At 37.9% G+C, this 20,528-nt stretch overlaps 1 protein-coding gene across 6 annotated transcripts in view; it reads left to right on the top strand.

Annotated features, from left to right (window-relative positions):
* The window catches only part of ARHGAP29 (Rho GTPase activating protein 29), a 54,434-nt gene that overhangs the window by 15,794 nt on the left and 18,112 nt on the right, over positions 1 to 20,528 (top strand). For 4 of the 6 annotated variants that reach the window (XM_069789294.1, XM_069789295.1, XM_069789292.1 and 1 more), the window contains exons 3-5: positions 9,856 to 9,999; positions 18,725 to 18,821; positions 19,183 to 19,255. In XM_069789294.1, coding sequence (XP_069645395.1) covers positions 9,856 to 9,999; positions 18,725 to 18,821; positions 19,183 to 19,255 — 314 coding nt within the window. Of the gene's footprint in view, positions 1 to 6,594; positions 6,707 to 9,855; positions 10,000 to 16,557; positions 16,676 to 18,724; positions 18,822 to 19,182; positions 19,256 to 20,528 lie in introns of those variants that run through there. The other 2 variants (XM_069789296.1, XM_069789297.1) reach the window with 2 other exon arrangements.

Genomic DNA, 20,528 nt, shown 5'->3' with positions numbered 1-20,528 from the left:
ATTTTAATTGAAAAAACAGAAATGGAATACTATCACATCCTATAGCAGTTCATAATTGTTTTAAAAGATCCTTTAAAAGAAGTGCACAAAGTAAGGCACCTCTTGTTTAACGCCATATAATCTCATAGTCCTGGCTTTGTGTGGTCTTTTGAAAACTAGGTGGGCTAGCAGCAATGAAATAGCTTCTTTGCTCAATCGGTGACTTAGGCTAAAAGTGGAAGCAGCAGCCATGTAGAACAAATAGTATTTTAGATTAAAAGTAAAGTGAGTTAAAGGTTAAGTATTTTTTTTAATAATCTCTTGATGTGGGTTAGCAGAGGTTAAATTTATTTTCTTTTGAATGAATGAAAACAAAACTTTCATACTAACTCTTCTGTGTGCCAGTTTGATATGGTAAGATCAACTTTCTGGGGAAAAGGTTTCCTTTTCCGACTTGTTCTTTTTTTTTCAGAAATTTGTGCTGTGAAACTTGAGTGAGTATTACTTCATATTTTATTGGAACTTGAACCGATTTGCAAGGACCACAGTTGCTTAAAGCATAAAAGGGGGGGGGGTGTTCTGATTTTATTTTAACAGTGTCTTATATTGGCAGCTGTTCAGTCCAGGGACTACTTTACTAAGTTTTAGTGAAACGCCCTTGAATAAGAAATAAGTAGCATACTACTAAAGGTATAGTTGCTAATCCTGATGGGTGTGACTTTCTGGTGAAATATGACTGATCAAGCTTATTGCAAATGTATTCATCATAAAGAATGTAGTTTTAAGTCCACTTGATAATTCACGAGTCTAACTTAAAATGTGTTCTGAAAGTGCTGAAGCATTATCCTCACCTAGTTTTATTCTTAAACTCCTGGAAGACCCAGGGAAATGATTTAAACAGTGGCTAAAATGGCCATGTAGTGTGTTCACTCTCATTTGTCAGAAACAGGTAAATAAGGAAACTCCAGCAATTTTCATTACTGGTTTCTGGTCTTTAAATTTGGGGTTAATAAAAGATTAATGTATTCTAAGGATTAAACTGCATGGCTGAACACATCTAGGTTAGTTGACTGGAATCTCAAGGCTAGTAGAATACAAAAGTTGAAGGAATGTAGCGTACAGCATATTGAAATAGATTAATGAAAAGCTGCATTGTGGTAGGTTTTTTTCCAAAAGACTTCCCCACATACACAAATGGGGAGTTCATCTATGAATTTAAATGCAAAATGAATGTGAAGTAACAACTGTTCTGCTGATGTCAGTTGGCAAACCAACATAATGAAAATATTTAACTGCTTTCAGTGTAGGCAGAATTATAGGATTTTGATTATTCGGATGTACTTTGCATGTACACCATCTATTTTCTTGACTTTTTGAAAAGATTTTTTAAGACATCTTGATTTTTATAACTTTTCTTTAATTTCTGGAAATGAATTGAGCCTTGGTTTGCCCTATTTACATAAGCAAAAAGGACTTCTTACGTAAGCGTTGACTTTTCAGAAGTACAGAATTGGCCCATAATTAAAATGGGGTAGGAATGTTAGCCCAGTTTAAAAACAAACAAACAAAAACTGCCACAGCTTAAGGTCACATTAGAGGCTAGTCAGCATGGTTAATGGTCAAATCTAAATGGAGAGACTGATGTATTTTGGCCAATCCCTGATAGCAAATGATAAATCTGAAAGGGGTGTTTGGCCATTTGCGGTACACACCAAAAGCTCATCATGCTAGAAGTCTTACCTGGAAGGCTAGACTAAAGGGGGGATAGTTGTGTGTTTCCTCCAAGAGCAATTTTTCTGCAAAAATTGCAAGACTGCACTTTCACCCTGTTTTAAAATCAAATTTAGTAGTTTAGCAGTAAAGAGGTAACTGACCTGCCAAATGTTAAATTCTTTCTTGTATTATAAAAACATTATTTGCATATAATAAATGAAATCAAACATTGCTACTTTCAATATACTGTATTCAATAAGCTATCTGCAGGAAACTTTCACGCATTCTCACTGAATTGGATCTGTATATTATTCTCAGAAAAACCTCCCAAACTTCAATGCTTTTATGTCAAATGCAGGGGTCTGGGTTACTATTTTTATGCCTTTCTTTTCTTCATTCCTAATCACACTTTACATGTCCTTAGAATTTTTTTCATTGAAATAATTGCTTAACTGTTTATTTTCCATAAATTGTAACTTTTGCTGCAATATAATGTGATTAAGACATTGGTTGCAGTGGATTCTAGAGCATGTTGCCAAAGACTGTATGAATTTGGTGTAGTGTCTTTTAATGATGCCATGACAACAAGGGTTGCCATGATACGGATTAACAAAAGAGGTAGGACTGACTTTTCTATTTTGAAAGCTTCGAGTACGATGTTTCTTGACATAGGGATGGGTAGGTAGCTTCTAATTCTGCATCATAACACAGGGTTGAAATGTGATGACTTCACTAGTGCCTTTGGCAGCTTCCAGCCTTGTTAAGAGATTTTGCAAGGATAAATTCTTCCAGAAATTCTTTGAGTTTTTGTTATTCAGTGAATTAAAATGTTTCATTCCTTACATTTGCAGTATGTTTATATGGCCAAATAAGGGAAGAAATATGTTAGCTAAGACTGCTGTTCTCTCATCACTCCTGAACTGTGGCCACCAACAAATAAAATAACTACACCACCATTAAAGGAAAAAAGTTTTGTTCATTTTGCATCTGTACAATTGATGAAAATCACATCTAGCCCATGTGTTTATTGCCTTACAAAAGCTTCCTTGAGACTAGACAGCAGTGACATGGGTCAACTTTACTATGGTCAAACCAAAGTGTAAAACATTGATTAGTTCTTCTTGTGTCTTGAGTGTGATAGTGACCTCTGTCAAATCAGACAAATATGGCAGGCTGCTAATCATGTTAGAATGGGGCTGATGGGGGAAGAGAGCAAAAATAAAATGATGGGTTAATCTGGGACTGTTTCTCAAACTGCAGATGTAGGAATTAGGTGACTTCCACACAGTTCATTGTTGTATGATTGTTTTGCCTACTCTGTGATGCTCACTGGGAAGTCTCATAGTCTGGATCAGGTTCAGAACTGAGTGCTGACAGTTTCCTAGTACGCAATACAGGCACAGATGAAGATGATACTAACATGATTTTAGTTTAAAGTTGTTTTACTTTGGATCAGCTTAATTCCAAAGATGACTTGGTTTTTTTCACCTGGCCTAGGTGGCATAACTAGTGATACCATGTAATCCTTCTGTGTAACATAATGGAAACAGGTTCTAATTTACCTTAATGCCAAAAATGAGGTTATTAGTAAATAGGAGTTGACAGTCTTTTAGCCGAGATGTTGGTCTTGCAGATTGAAACGTTGGTTACCCAAACTTATTTCTTCTGAATCATTCCAAGATCGAAAGCGATGAAGAGCTGACTGCGTTCCATAAGGTGAAACTTTTATTAAAGTTCTGGATCCAGATACTTGGATATTGGGGGAAATTGCTTCCCAGTTTGTGTGCTTGTTCTCACTACCAGCCTGCAAGACTGTTCTGTCTGTTTTTTCCCTTTCTCCTGAAGCAGACTGGAATTTATGCAGATGATGTGAAGTGGCACTTAAAACCAGAACTGAGGCTTCTATATTTCAGTGGAAGTAAAAGGGGAGCTGAAGTACACAGTTTTCAGCTGATTCCAGGAAAGCAGCAATTTACAAAGGGAGTTCTCAAAATGGGGACTAGACCTAGTGAGGGTGATCCTTAGTTTCTGCCACTGACTATGGCCCAGTGGCTTTGTACACGAAGGGCATATAAGTGTTCTCATCTAGTTGCAGTTACTCATCTTCTTAAACTAGTGGTTAACATCCATAGAGCGGGTGAGTGAATTCATGGTAGACACTTGCCAAAGACAAAGCATTTAATCGTGTTTGTGAGGGTAGATGGAGAAACTGTGCAAAAAATACAAGTTACTTTGTTTATAGTAAGATTTTCACAAGTGAGATGAGTTTATATATATATCCCCCCCCCCATAGTCAAAAGACTGATCTATATATATAAACTTGTGGCCATAGACAGTATGCATGGCAGGTTGTTCCACACTGGTACTGTCTTTCACTGTGTGTAATGTTCTTGAAAGCTCCTAAATGCATGAAGTAAATAATCACATCTTTGTACCTGTAAAAAGCTTCGTAGGGAAAGCAGGACCTTATTAGGTGGTGAACTAGAACACTTGCTTTGAAAGTCTCATATGTAATCTGACTTCAAGAATTTTTCACAGATATGTTACTTTTCAGTTGGTTTATCTAGATCTATACCCTATGTTTCCTTTTCATCAGTGACCAACTTTAGTTCTAAACTTTTGGCCACAGCAAAACAACAGTTGTATTAGTGGTTCCCCTTCTCTTATGACTGGTGGAAATTGGGTAGTAGAGGGAGAGCCTGCTGCCGTTAGAAAGTGTTAATGTTCTATGTGGAGAAGCGGTAAGCAGAATGGTGCATGCATCTTCTGTATGGGTCTGAACAGTAATGTAGGATATGCAATGTCCATGGAGGGGAAAAACCGTATGTTAGTCTGTATTTAAACTTGTCCTGGTGTACATTTTTTGAAATAAAAAGCTTCAGAAATGTTTGGGCCAACAATAAATCAGGTCAGACAAAAGAATACCAGCCAACTGACACAGCAGTGCCTTTCCCAGCTGCCTGTATTGTGACCAGCCCTGACTTGGCAGGGAGGGTGACTGGCGCTGACAAACTTGATGAGCAAATTTTATTTTGTTTTGCATGAACAGAATCCATAGCTGTAAGACCATTATTGCTTGCTAATATTTACTAAACAAAGGCTTCCTGTTGAGAAATACCTAAAATTAGAAAAAAAGTATCTTATGCTGTTTTTACATTAGAGATAGATGAGTGGTTTTAAGATGAAATGATTATAAATGAAGTGGTTGTAAAATTGAAACCATTGAGGAGTGGGATGCTAATGACAGCAGTGTGCTACTGAGATGGCTTGGCTAACACTGACAGGCTTCCCAGCTGCTTTGTTATATCATTCTTGTGTGTTAGGTTTGTCAGCTTTGAATACATGCTTTTTCACTCTATTCTTCTTACTCTGCTTCTACAGAGTATGCTTTCCTGTGGTTGCCTTTACATTTTGGAAGAGTTTGTTTTCAGCTAATGTAAATGACAGTTTAAGCCCCAATGAAAGAAGATTTGCAGATAGGCTGCTAAGCTCTCTCCACGACTTTTTTTTTTTTTTTTTTTTTTTTTCCCCAGTTTTAAGAGCTCTGTTTTTTTTCTTTTGGTAGAGGGCTGATTGATTTCTTCCAGGAGATTTCAGGAAACTAGTTAGTTAAGCAAACAGCTGAACTCAGGTGCCCAGAGAGGTCCTCTGTGCTGCAGGATCACCGGCAGTCGCAGTCCTGTGGTCCCAAGTACTAACTACTCTTCTATGGTATTGCAATTTGTGTTATTAAGCTTGGGAAAGACTTTTTTTTTTAACTGATACAGCATCCATTGGTGGAGGAATTTCCTGCTTGACTTCATGTGAAGAAATGGATAAATAAGTGTGTACAGTGAGACAAGGGATAGAAGAAAAACTGAAAGTAAATATTAATTTTTATGACTGCTTAAGTTAGATGGAATTGCTGCAGGAACTTGTGAAGGGACACATTTCCTCATGCATTCTTTTCACTGTGAACAGTACTTGCCCTACTGTTGTTTTGGTCTCTCAGCTGTTTTCAGACTCCTTTAGTATTAAAACTGTGTTTCTGTTAATCTCGCATGTTTAGATTGTTTTACTACCTGAGTTTTATAAATCTGTCCTGAACAGGAAATCTCTGTTTTAGTGTCTGTTTGGTGAGTATCAGTTGCTGAATGCAGTGTAGTTGTGGTTCCTGATGACTTCTGCCTCCACCCCTCCGTCCCCAAGCAGTACTTGTCACAGACCTTTTGTCTTCTGAAGGCACAGAAACAATGTTTCAGATATTTTGTAAACAAATAATACAGTGATGGAATACAAAGAAATCTCAGTTGGGTGTAGCCAGACCTTTGCTTTTGAGAGTACAAATAACTAATCTTATGCTTGAATGCATTATTTTAGTGATAGTGTTCTTCTGGATGCTATGATAAACATCTAATTCAATTCAGCAGTTGTTTTCAACTTGCATTTCCCTTTGAAGCTTACTGCTTCTGTTTCAGACTTCAAGAGTGTCCCTTAAGTTTTTTTTCTTTCTCTCTCTCTTCGCCCTCCCACTTATTTTGCTTTTTTCCCCAACTCAGTTGGTCTGGTAAGATATTATCAAATCTTCATACTAAGAAACTGCATTCTGGGATCAGATATGCTTTAATCAGTTTTCTGAATGATTTTTTTTTTTTTTTTTTTTTTTTTTTTGCTTTGACCTAACCTGTAAGGAACCTCAAGAGTCCATTTTATTCTGTAATGTCAAGCCTGTAGCTGTGGGTCACACTTAACTCCCTGGAATAATTTATGCAGTTTGTCATATGCCTGTGATGCACTCCCTCCTGAGGTCTCTCAAACTGGGAGTAATCTGTAGATTGGTTTGGCTGCTTTCCTGCCTTGTTTCCCCTCCCCTACTTGTTAGGCATCCAAAAGTCTACCCACCATGTCACCAAAAGGACCTGCTTATGGATTATGTGCATGGGTATTCCTGATCACATGATTAGGAACTCTTTTCTCTTCAGCCACAAGTGGACATCTGTGGATCAGAAAACAGGGACACCTTCATCTTGGCCAGGTAAGAGGTGCAGTTCTGGTCAAATGGTGCACTTGTGCAGACCATCTCTAGTCAGTTGGCCTCAATATTCATGCCCTTCATGTGAGGACTGCATATATTCTGCTTAGACAGAGACAGCTCATGGGGAGGGTTTGTGGCATACAGCTTTCAGATGCCTCCTTCAAAAACCTATCTGTCCCAGTTCTGCCAATATAAATCACTAGTCCCAATGAAGGATTGTGGAATATTTGTCTGCCTCTGGAGGTTTGTAAGAAGAGATGAGACATGCCCTCCATAGACTACCTGCTCCTTAAGTATTTCAAAACTTAAGTCTACACACTAGACGTGTTTCTTAATGAACTAATTGGAATTACCTTTTAACTTTCTAATATTCTATTTTCTGAAAATAACATGTTACTATAATTTTCAGATATATTTTCTATGTTGTCTGATCCACTTTGGCTTTGTGGGCATTGATACAGCTCTGCTGTCTTTCCTTTTCCCCATTGCCTTTGCCTGGAGCTGCCCAGTACTCCCAACAGCATGTATTCTTGCATTGATGGAGTACAGTTGAGGCTTTGATGGATTAAATGCTGAAGGAATCATTAAAATTAACTGGTTTCATTTTGACAGCTATAGAATTTCTCCAAGTGTTAGAAGGTGGGAATTGCCATGCTGGCTTAGACTAAAGCTGTGTCTAACTTGGTGTCTGAACTCCAATGACTGCCAAAAGTGAATAGCTAGAGAAAAGTAAAAATGGTAAATTGGACATACCCTCTGAACCCTTTCTGCTTAGGGGAGTCCTTGAGCTGTTGCAGTTATATTGTTTGTTTTAGTACAATGCTTAGTAGTTCAGTAGACTAAAGAGTGGAGTAGTTGAGTGAAAACAAGTTGTGGATGCAGGTTCAAAAGGAATTAAATAAATTCAAATACAGCAGGTCTGTAAGCAGTTACTGAAGTGTATAAGAGCAACTGTGGTGCAGCAGCTGTGGGTGCTGGGGGACTGGCCCACAGAAAGCGGCCAGTCTTGTCTAGTCTCTGAAGCAGCATCGCTCGCTGCCGTGTAACAGGCACATGGCCTGACCTAGTAGGCGTTTATTGTCTCATTAGTAACCCACAGGGAAACTTAGAAGAACTTGTCCTGTCTCTCCTTGTTTCTGTGTACGCTTCTTGTGCCACTGCTGTGTTTTGGTAAGAAATTCCACAGGTCTCTTACTTGAAAAATCACCCTTTTGTGTTTTGAATCTGGCTCCTGCTTGCTCTTGTTTAGTTGTCTGAGGTGCATCATGTTTAACAGAAGGACATTGGTGAGTGATTGATTCTACCCACTATTTTCATGCCTTTCATGATTTTCTGATACTCTTTTCATATCTTCTATAAATCATCTCTTACCCAAGGTCCCAGCTTCCGCTATTCTTGCTTGCATGGAAACTACTTCAAGCCTGGATTGCTTTCCCCATGAAGTACCAAACTCTGAGCTATAGTATGCCTTTAGATCAATGTGTGTTTGTCATATGTTTTAGTAGCAGAGATAGATTATGTACTGAATCATAGCCATGTTTAGTACCAGCCTCTTATTTTTTTTGCCTTTACTGTGTTTGAGTCCTCAGTTAAAAACCATCATGTATACATGTAAAGGAAGATAAAGCCACAACTATGTTTCTCTAATGAATTACTTAGAGCTTTCTTAATTTACTGCTGTGTAAGATGGGTTTTCCTAGACTTATGTGTGATCTGTTAAGGATAGAGCTCCCTACTCCCCGCCAGCAGGAAAAAACACACAAAGTGCCAGTGAATGTTAAATAAAGTTTTTGCCTTAGTCCACTTCCTGAGTTAAGGTTTTTCCTTTGACCATGTATAAGCTAGTCTGAGCTGAAAAAAATCTCATTATCTGACACCTAGGGAAATAAAGCCTGAAGCACAGTGGTCCTTAGAAGGCTTGCGTTTGCACTTGATACAATGGCATGTAATTTGTATGTAGTCCCCCTACCTATCCACCTGACAGTAGTGATGTACTGTACTGATGTATCATGTTGTACTTCGTTGATTCCTCAGAAGAATTTAGGTGCCTCTAGCCTAAATATAATGTCTCTTAGCCAGGACAAAATGGCTCAGGTTTGAAACTGTTCTGAGTAGCACTGGATCGATTTGCACTGTACTGTAATTCTCTGTATTGACCTGTTTGTTATCATGGCCACAGACAACACAGAATTGCCATTCCTTTTTGCTCAGTGGGGAAGTGAGTCAGCTTGTATTAGATCCTCTTTTTCTTTTTCATAAGCTAGACTTTCCTGAATTTGAAAGCTTTTTACCACAACTTGCAACGCAGCACTCTAGTGCATGTGAAACTTTAATTCCATGCACCAGCACCTTTTCTGTAACAGAATGGAAGAGCTTGTGGTTTAACCTGTGCCATGGAGGCAACAAGAATTATTTAAAAAAAAAAAAAAAAATAAGGCGAGGGGGGTGGGATTTAGGGGCGCATAGCAAGAGGCATATGCTGTAGAAACCATTGCCCTATATGTGTGCTTGTTTGAGAATTTTTCTGATTAGGCCTAATTCGACAAAATAATTTAGGTTTTCAGCTTCTTCATCAGGACTGACATGCTTAAAGACAGACCTTTGTAGATCTAGGCTTATATGCATAAGATGCATAAGATTTGACGGACACTTGAGTTAAAAACTAGCCAACATTTGCCAAAAATCTTTGTGTAATTCTATGAATACACAGAAATGGTGTTGAATTTGTATCAGGTGAAGAAGTATCAAATGCGCAATCCAAAACTGCTTTTGTTTATATTCTTATTTTGAATATACGTAATTATCAAAATGGTGGTTGATGAAATGACATGAGAAAAAGATGGTTTAATTCAAGTAGTCTTTTGTCCTGCCCCCTTCCCATCCCCCCTTTTCCTCCCCCCCCCCCCCCCTTTTTTTTTAAGTATACTTGCTTGACTTTTGGGGAGAAATTAGTAAATGGCATACAACATTGCAGGTAAATTGTTGGCAAATGATAGTATAACTTTTTTTTTAACAATTTCTTTGTTCTAAGCAGGCCTAGCTTCCATATGGCCTAGACTTAAGTGCAGCTGAATACCATCAAAGTGGTTTGTAATGTGATGAGGTGTAATTCACTGTTTTAATGTAGTTTCTCCTTTGCTTTTTTTCAGAAAATCAAGATGGCCTGCATCAGGTAGTACACGAACGCCTGGGGGAGTTGCTACGTGTTTTAAAAGCAGTGATAAATAAACATCAGACTCTAAACTCAGTTGATATTCTTAGTGCTGCAGGAACAGTTATTGCAAAAGTAAAAGGTAAGGAATTACTACCTTTCATATTCTTGGAAAATTGTAATTAGTGACTTGATTGACTCTGCCTTGGAGTTACAGATAGGTTTCTGTGTATACAGGAGAAACAGGGTTTCTTTGCCTTTACCTTAACACTTGTCTAAAAATACTTTCTCTAAGTGAAAAGTAATATTAAATATCATGTTCTCCTGCTGATGTAATAAAATTCTGTGTATAGGAAGCTAGCTGCAGACCACGCTGAATTCCAAAAGCACAAGCTTTTGATCTTGAGCTTTTCTTTACCAGTGTATCACAGAATAATAAACCTCATGTTTATCCACTTAGAGATTTGCCAAAAATCTTTGCTTAATTCTATAAATTTGTAGGGTTGGTGGTGTATTTACATCAAGTGAAGAAATAACTAAATGAGCAATCCAAATCTGAATGGCCTAACAGTTATAAATGCCACAAACAGATCATAAGCATGGTAAAGGTGTCAACAGCCAAAAAAAAAAAAAAGCCTTGCAGACATAGACATTAATACTTTCTATTGCTGGCGTTTGCTGCTGCAGTTCTCTGCATGTCAGATCAATGCAAATAAAGCACACAGTTGCTCCAGCCCCATAAACTATATCTGTTTCTTTTTTGTGTAGGCTTTGACTGCAGCTCTCCCTACTCTGGAATAAGTAGAGTGTATTACTGTGGACCCAGTACAGGTTTTTTCTATGTGGCATGGAGAATGCTTTGAGTAGGGTTAAACCTCCACCTCTTGCCTGTGTTAGTCATGTGGACCATCTTCCTTCAGAGACGCATAATTTAGTTTTTCTCCTTATTCTAGGGTTTTTCCCCTTGTTTCCTAATTATCTTAGTATGTCTGAACATACACTGCTGATTCAGTAAAGTAGAAATATCAGTTAAAATGCTAATGTGTTTAGCTGCCTGATTCCTATATCTTGGATTCTTGCAAGCTTCTTATGGATTCTTCCTATTGATACATAGTTTTGCCAGTTTGCTTGATCTGGGCAGGTACTAGCAGCCCTCCTTGCATTTTCCTCCTGCTACATGTAGTTTCCTATAGATCTGTCCCTGGTATTTGAAATGATCACAGGATTATAACTGCAACTTTTGAGAACTTGCTTTAGGGAATTGTACATAACAGTAGAAATGCCAAGGATATTCCTGAGAGGTTACTGTTTGTCTTGTTGATCTTGGGAAGAGTTAAGTACATGTGTACAATGGTAATCAGATATTTATACATGAGAACAGGTTAAATGTTTAGTGAACATAATTCTACATCCACCTTAGACAAGCTGATTCCATGCTTAAGTGCTATGGTAAGATCACTGTGTGTCTTCCACTCACCCCTAATTTCAGTGAACGCAGGACAATGTTCAACTGCTCTTTCTTTAATTTAAGAAACATTGAGGAGAACTGACTTCAGGTATGCAAGTAAATCAAATTATATCAACCTTTGCTAAATCATTTTTCCAAAAACTACTGCAATAATATCTATCCTCTTTGGACTACATAGTTTATCAAGGTTGTTCTTGATATGCAGGGTCCCAAACTGATCACTGTTTGTACTGTTCAAGTTTAACATTACAGAGTAAAACAGTAGAATTACTTTCCTTGTCTCACATGGTAACATTGTTGATTGACTCCATAATTGTGTTGGCCTTTTGTCAATTTTTGTGTTCGGTTTAAAGTGTATGGTAAGTCCAAGGTCACTTTATGTAGTTCTAGTGCTGAACCAGTTTTCCAGATCTAGATTTATATATTCTCCCTCCTACCCCTCCACTTCTGAAGTGGAGAATTAAGCACTTTGTTGAATTACATAATCCATTCCTCCAGAGCACTCGCAGCCTTCTGAATTTGATGCTGTACATATTTTTTTTCTCTTCTTGGTGGTCACTGTTCCATCATACAGTTTCAATAGCACTGAACCCTGGGCAGATGCTTTGGTGTTTCATACATTTTCTTGTATATATCTGTTTCTACTTGGTTTGATGAGTAGCTGTTCTTTGAATAGTTATTTTAGGATTTCGTTCATTTCCCTTGGTAGTTAGCAGAAGAAATAATTGTAGTACTAAGCCTTTTCTTGGCAATACAGATATTCACAAATACTTTCTAACTTTCTCCCCAACAGATTTTAGTTCATATAGTTAATATGTTTGCACTTGAAGTAGGCTACCCACTAACATTTGCATTGTACAGTTCACTCGCTGTTAATATATTGAGTTTATGAGGAGCTACAGTCATGGAGGGATTGCATTATTTTAGATATGAAAAAAACTCCTACTGTTAAGAAACCACTGTGCATATTGTATAATTACAGAATTTTGAAAGTAACTCCACTCTATTGTTTTAAGAATGCCACTTGAAACAAAAGCAGAACAGTTATGTCTTCCAGTTTTCTGTCAGATGTGTTCAAGTGGGTCAAGTTGTAAGACCATACTTTAGGTACATCTGAAAAGTCTGTGTTCAGCCATAGCTCACTTGAACTATCTTAAATATGATCTTGTATGATGAGAAACCTCTCAAAGAAAAAAGGCATGAAAGGAGTTGTTTTTGTTATGGTAACAGTCTTCGTCTCTGAGCTGGAACTGGGCTCAAGTTTTGACTTTCTCCCCTCTCGGTTACATTACTTTGTGAATAATTTTCTCATTGGCAGTGCTTTGACAGTACTGAAAATCTAGCTTCAGGGCTCCTGCTACGGTATCCGAAGTACAGTGATGATATGGTGCATAGATCTGATACAAATGCATTCTTCCAGCTTGAATAAATAGATAAAAAGTGTTTTCTGATGGAATGAAAAGTTATGGCATGCAGTTGCTGTTCATAGCATTTTCACTAATTTCTGATTGAGTTATTCATCTGTCTCATAAGCAGCATATGTTCTGGACCTAGAACAGAGAGGTTGGTGTAAACTGTCTGGTTGTTCTGTGCCTACAGCAAACACAAACTCGCTCTGTGGCAAATCGTTGTTCCTGTGATCCAGTGCTGTGTGACTTGGCCTTGCAGAGTTCCCAAGTTAATTGCAAGGAAACGGAGCTCCGGATCATGCTAAAGAAGGTGGTCTTGGTCAGTCCTGCCTCAATATTTGTAGTCTTTGATACAAAGAGGTACTTTCTTATCAAGACTTCAGTAACGCCTATCAGTGTTTGCTCAGCCACGTATTGTATTCCTTATGTGGCTGGAGATGGAAATGGGGACTTGCAGGGCATCAGCTCTTTCTGAGCAATACTTTGGTCCTACTTCTACTTCTCTGAGAACAGCAAAACCTTTGCTGTATGAAAAGGGCCTACCTCCCCCCAGCATAACCTGTGGTAGATGTGAAGGCAGTTTGTCTTTAGCACCTGTTTGGTTTTTACAACTGTTTTTTGTGTGAGGCTCATACTGGTCTGTGTTTGTATTCAAACTGAAGTGTAAGACTGCTGGAACTGAGGAAGCTGAACTAAAAATACAGCATGTTGTGGTGAATTGTAAGCATATCAGACCTCAAGTTTGCTTACAGTAGCCTGTCGGTAACACAGGTGTTCACAGGTTTTCAGCTGTGGTTATGTCACTAGAAGTAATGTAACTTTTGAATAAACAGGAAGCGACAAGATTGTGAGGAGCTGGTAGGACAGAACCAGTATCCTTTTTCCTCTTGTCTTCCCAGGCAGTGTTAATGTGACATTATGAAAAGTTCATCTGACTCATCTGTTTCTTGTCATTGGAGGACAGAGCTATAAAAAGACATGGAAGCACTCTGTATCTGTAGTCAGATTTATGACTAGGAAGAAGATTAACCTTGCACGGAAAATTTCTGATGTTTATTTAGGAGAGGATGAAATAGAAACAAGCTGGGATTTACATGTGATTTCCTCCCCCTCCACCCCCTTCAGAAATAGAAGCATAACTGGTTTAGGTTCTAGAAAGACCTTTTTGAATCTTTGCATAGTGCTAGGGTTTCAAATCTAGTTTGTATATGGAACTTCATGTAGGGGCAAATGTTTTTTTTTTTGACAAGTAACTGCATTTGCTCTTTAATGAAATCAGTTACAATAACTTTGGAATCAGTGATGGTCAGTGACTCTGGCTTGTGAAGTATTCTTACAAGTGTGACAAGTTGCACTGTGATTTAAACCTAATGTCCGGTGCAGACAGACCACCTCCTTTAAATTGCTGTAAGTGGGAATATTTTGAATGCTAGCAAAAATTAGAGTGCTTGTGCCCCTCCTTCAAGGCTCTCAGCCATTTCTCAGGTCCTTCAGCGGGAATGATATGAATGTGCTTGTAGTTCTGCTTTGGATGTCTAATGCTTTTCCTTTGGACAGATTGAAGGAAAAACTAGCTATAGCATGTTACCTTAATCTTGCTACAGAGAATGATATTTGGCACAACAGATAATGTCAGACTTTTACCATTTTAAACTGAGGTTGCAGGAAAATGTAGGGGAAAAGAAACTTAATTTCTCTGGTTATATCTTCGACATGACATGGTTCACTGGGCCTCTTTGCTTGGACTCTACTACTTATACATGCTTACTTGAGTGCTTCATAAAGAGTGTCTTTTAAATTATCTGGAAGAGTTGAGACTTCCTGAAGTGTCTTGCTTGGAACCTGTTTACTCTCATGTTTCTGGAAGTCACTTCCCAGTCTGGCACACCATCATAATCATAGTTGTTATTTTCCCACTCAGTGTCTTTAAACAGTTGATGGCCCCAGAGTACACAGTTTTCCTGATCCCATGCTGAATTCAAGTTTGTACTGGTTTGTTTTTTTCTAAATTGCACCTTTTGATTGAATGCAAATTGAATCACTAGAATGAATGCAAATCCAGGTAAAGCTGAAAATTGCACTTATCTTGTAGAAATTCCCTGTTTAGGTTTGGGGTTTTTTTCCTAACAGTTCTGCAGTGAAGTTAAATACCTCTAGCAAGGTGAAGTAATTTCAGTTTTGTTGGTGTATCTGTGATGTAAATTCAGAGCAAAATTTATTATGGAGGGAGTAGGAAACAGTTCTTCAAACTTGCCTTGTTGGCATCCAGCTAAAGCTGGGGAGGCTGCCAGACTTGGTAGTAAGCACAGGCTGGTGAAATTATATGGCACAGAGAACTAAAAGTACAACAGTGGGGCCTGGACAGCCTACTGATCCTCTCTAGCTGTGAGATCCTAAGAATACTCTTCTTCTGCCTCTTTCCAGTCTGTATACTGCTGCTGTTTACTCAGGTTGCTCCCCACATTTTTTTTACACGTTTTTAAAGATGAGAGGTAATAACAACAAGTATTACAAGTCTTCATTTTGGGAGAAGGAGTGGGTTTTGGTCTTGGTTTTTTTTGTTTGTTTGGGTGGTGTTTTTGGTTTTGAGATAGTTCTGAAAGGTTTTTGAAAGCGTTGTTGGGAGTTTAAGGACAGAAAACTGGTTGTAAAGGTATTCAGTTCCAAGAAGTCAGCCAGTTGCTTTCTGCTTAAAAGTCAGCTAGTAAAGTATGGATTGAAGATCTATTTCTAAGGAAATAGGTGGTGAAGTTACCGTATCTGTCTATTAGGTATGAGAAAATTGACCCGCAAAGAGTAAATTCTGCAAGCTGGTGTAGTTTAGACTTGCCGAGGCAGGCAGCTGGTAAGGTAGCTTTGCTGCTGCCAGTCCTGCATGTGTCTATGGGGAGGGGGAAGGAGGAAGCAAGTGGACTCCTGTGGACTCCAGCATGGCCGTGTCCCCTGGGTTTTCTGGGCTGTGCTGTCTTGATTTGGCTGGAAGGGGACAAGAGAGCATTGCAGAAGCTTGTGTGCTGTGGTCGCTGTGAGCTGTCTAAGCATCATCTTTTAAAGGCCCTGGTTGCACTTTGGTCTTGACAGCTGACAGCCTCTTCTTCACAGTTTCAGAAGCATTGCTCAAATGTCCTCAGGCACTGCTTCAGCTTCTGGGATTCTGGCTTCCAAAACTTCCATGGCTGTTAGTGGTTCCCCAGCCTGTTCTGTGCTTGATTCAGAAAGCTTTTGATGGCATGACCCAAGAGTTGAAACTTTGCAGTGTCTTGCAGCATTTTGATGAGGTTGCCAAATCCACCTCAATTTGAAGACAGCTTTGCCAGCCTTGGAAATACACATCTACTTTAATACAAGCTAGGCTTGCGTTTCAGGTACTGGATTCCAGATTTTAATGTATTGCTATCATATGATTATTTTAAAGTTCATTACATGACATCTAAACTCTTACTTAAAAGCGTTGTTAAGTTGTATACTTGCTTTGAAATCTGTAGAACTATAGATAGATAGCTGTCCTTTCCAGACTTGGAAAGATTACTAAAGTTCATTGTTGTCAGTAGCTATTGTGTGCAGTCAGGATGTCCTGGGGAAAGAGCGTGCATGGTTTAAAGTTGATGTTAAGTACATCAGCATTCCAGTGGTAGTAAGCTAGAAGAAAGCTGTTTGTATTCCACTGAATTACTAAGAGCTTGGACTAACCTTTTTTGGGAGAAGGGGTAATTCTGAAAAACTTGATATTGGTATTCCATTTGTGATGGATCCTGAAAAGAAAAGATTTTTCTGGTATATAAAGTGTAAAGCTTAACAAAACTCTTCCTGGAACAGGAAGGCAGAGTGAAACAGCGTTTCTTTAGGGAGAGGCTATCTATATTAATGTCTCGTTAACAAAGTGAAAGAAATGCTTTTTCTCTGAAGACACTGCAGCTAATGGATATACGAATGTCTCAGTGGTAAGTGCTTTGAATGTATAGACAGTTTTTGTTGGTTCCTTTTAATTTTGAAATAGTTTGCATTTAGTGCTGGCACTCAAATGATTTTTCCAGTCATTAGTGGCTGGTAATCAATAGATCTCATAGTAACTGTTGTTGCTTAATGATTTGGAATCCAAAGTTTAGATTTATAAGCGGTGTTATCTCTGGAAAGCTGAAGTTTTCAACTAACCCTAATTTAAAAAAATAAAGAAATCCACTGCTATTTACAAAGGTGTTAAAAAAAAATTTATATTCTGTGGAGCTTTATTGAGTCTTATGTCAAACAAAGGTGCCAGAGGCATTTTTTTATGTAATTGCGAAGTGTAGAAGAATGGGGAGGTAGGAGAAGCCTTAATTTAGCAAGGAACTGTGGCAACAGAGACAGTTAATATTTTTGTAATAAGTGGCGATTTTTTTTTTTACTGTAAGCTTATTACAACACGTTCTTCCAGATTTGCAAGTAATTGTGAAAATAGCCCATGAGAAGAATACGTATTTTCTGTAATACCTTTGTATAGAAATAGTTGTTACAAAAATGTTGATCAGGTGTGTTGTCATGTTGTATAAAAAGGAATGGATTCAACTGTGTTAATTTACTAGTTAAAAACTTTTCCTTTCGCAAAGGAAGTCTAATGGGGCAGCAGATTACTGTACTTTCTTTGTTTGTTACCCATTAGTGTTTAGGCACCTGGCAGGAAGTTTGAATACTTTTCAAGATTGAAGTCTGTTACCTTGATAAGAAAATGTGTATAGAATGGGCAACAATTTAATGTGATTTAATTTTTGCTACTTCTAGAAATGATTGCGGTCTATTATTTCCATACTTGTACTTGAAATGTAAGGAGTATACATAAATTAACATTGTCACAGTTCTTGCAAAAAGTGATGAATTAGGGGTGAATAGCTGTATGTGTCATTGCGGTATCTCTGAAACAGATGAACATAAGTGTAACTTAGGCATCTAGATAATTAATAATATTGGATTGCTTAAAAAAATTAAACTTTTTAAAAAATAAATACTAATGTGAAATTGTCGCTTCTCACAATGTAAAATTGGGAAAACTTCCATCCAGAGGGCTCAGCTTTGGCACAAAGGAATGTATGTGACTTTTCTACAAAAAATTTCCCAGTTACCAACGAACAAGAAGTTAAGCTGGAAACAGGCAAAAATGGATGTGCTTTCTGCCTTTTCCTTTCTCTCTCCTCCTGCTTGTCCAGTAGTTGTTAATAGAAACTCTGGATGAATCATTCTTCTTGTCTCATTATTCCAGTTTGTCATGGAAGCATGTTAAAAGCTCAGTGTTGAGTGGCTAAATACTTGTCTTCATAACCAGTTTAAATCATATAGTTTGTCCAGGAACACTCCTCTTCCTATTTTTGGAACGACGACGGTTACGCTCAGTTTTTTCCCCACTTTTAACAGGCAAAACTGAACGGCTTTTGCCAGACTGCGGAGCTAATAATTAAAGGGTTTTGCAATGGACACTACCTTTTGGTGGCTTTCTGTTTGCCTATACTCAAGCCAGATATCCTGTGTTTGGGATGGATACATAGGATCACATACAGTCGCAGGGGGGACACCCCCCATAAACTACTGCTCCTGGTCTGAATTCTGAAATTTCTGCCCAGAAAAGAAACAGTTTTTCAAATACTTGACTGCATTTCTGAGCAACTTTGGGTGTTGCTGCTGCTGTGTGATTTGACTCTTGCTAGTAAATGACTGTTTCTCTCTTCCCCTCACGTTACCATCATGTTCCCACACAAAGCTGCTTCTTAAGTGGGAAAATAGAGGAAGTGAAAGGGTAGTCTGATTTCATTGTGGGAAGCATCTGGATTGTGTTAATTTCTTTCCTTTAGTGTTTACTTTATTACTAATCTTCTTTAAAACTGTGTTTTTTCAATTGTTCAGAAAAGTATAATGTTGCATGTTCTGTAGGAGACTTTGCGTATCAAATTTGTCTTTAGGCCTAGTAAACTTGCTTGATTGACCCCATCTCTCACCCATTGGTTTTAATTTTTTTTCCTAAGCGGTGAACTTCAAAGAAGTTAACGAAGAAAACAAGAGAGAACTCTTCAGTGAAATATTTTCTTCCATTGAAACGTTGGCATTCACCTTTGGAAACGTGTAAGTTGGAATCCAGAACGAGTTTTTAAAGAGCTCAGTGGAGCCGAATCGAATTCAACAACAACAACAACAAAAACTTTAGTTTTCTTTTGGACAAATATTATCTGATAAACTAATTTAAATTAATCACATCCAGAACAAGTTTACTGCTTTGTTTGGGTGTTTTGGGGTTTTGGGTTTTTTTCTGAACAAGGAAAATGATGGTATAGAAATTGCAGGGAATATAAGACTGCTTCTAAAAATTATTTGCAGAACTTTTAAAGGATATTAGAAACACTCTCTGAATTTTTGTTCTCTGTGCTCTGAAATTGCTTGGTGAGGTAAAGTAATGAAGTAACACAATTCTTTGTTTTTCTGGCAGTGTTTCAGACTTCCTTATGGGAGATGTAGACAATGGCTCGTCATTGGGACTTCCTGTATCTCGGAGAAGTCGGGTAGGCTAAACATGTTCTCTTGGAGCGTGGAATGATATCTTTTAAAGGAGATTTTCATTTCCACTGAAACTCTGTGCTTCATGGGGCTGGGACACTGAGTGTTAAAACAAGATTAAACCCATGAAAAAAATGCATTCAGGGTTTTGGATACTTGAATGTATTCTCAGTTCTGAATGCTAGTGATGACTCAACAGGGCTAGCACTCAAATATGTAAATGATAACCTACTGTAATTGTATTTCAGATTTTTAAATTGTTAAAGTGAAAAGAACTAAATACTTAAAAGTAAGATACTTGAATGATTTGCATGCTGGAGTAGTTAAACAGACCTGTTAGACCTAGAAGCTAAAGGTTTAATGACCTCTGTTTGGCTTTTAAAGACTAATATTCATAACAAAATAACCTTTTCTTCTTCCAGAGCCCAGTTTGTGCTGTAGCTGTTTCAACAACAATTCACTAAGAGAGCTGAAATAGCACTGTCAACTTATAGGTAGTCAAAGAAAAACATTAGCGTTTTAAACTCCCCTTCAAACACTTTGAAGGTGAGATTAAAAAATGCTCAGTACCAAATTCTGTTATAAATTTTTGTGTATCTAGAAGCAGACTTTCAAGTAAATCAAGTCAAATTAAAAGTTACATGCAAGGAAAATGCAATTGATAATTGGTGTGTATGACAAGCTAAATTGTAGCGAGGTTAAAAATTTTAGATTGTGGGTTTGTTTAAAGGCTTCATTGAAATATACTTAAGGCTTCACATTCTTTGACACAGGCTTGATCATAGTAATGCTCTGCAGCTACAGCTGAGTAGTCTTTTTATATTTTCACTATGTTTGATAACACACATGTGAAAAAGATGGATGATCACAGAAGTTCTACTTCTGTAGCTGCAGCAAAACTCATCTTTGCAAACAACATGGAGGGGAAGGAGGCTGCTTGGAAAACTGGTTCCAGCAGACTTAGAATCAGATGATTAGGTTGCTGATAAAAAGTATGAAATAAAATAGCATAGAAGCCAGCATCTTATGTAACTTAAATGAGATGATTTGAACAAATACTATTTCAGCTATTCAGTTCACCAGCAGAAGGAAGATGCTGAATTTGCCAACATTTTAATCTTGTAATGGCTTTGCAATGCAAAAGCATCGTGTTCCTGGAATGAGATGGTCCCATGTATTGTATTGTGAAAGTGAATGCCTGGCTAAAAGATCATTCTGAACATGGGGGTTGGGGACGACCAAGGGCAAATTAGAATATAGCGAGATGAAGAAGGAATT

This window comes from Haliaeetus albicilla, chromosome 8, assembly GCF_947461875.1.
Source record: "Haliaeetus albicilla chromosome 8, bHalAlb1.1, whole genome shotgun sequence".
In the NCBI taxonomy this organism is placed as follows: Eukaryota; Metazoa; Chordata; class Aves; order Accipitriformes; family Accipitridae; genus Haliaeetus; species Haliaeetus albicilla.
The sequence above is the reverse complement of the archived record's forward strand: the minus strand, read 5'-3'. Positions and strand labels throughout refer to the sequence as shown.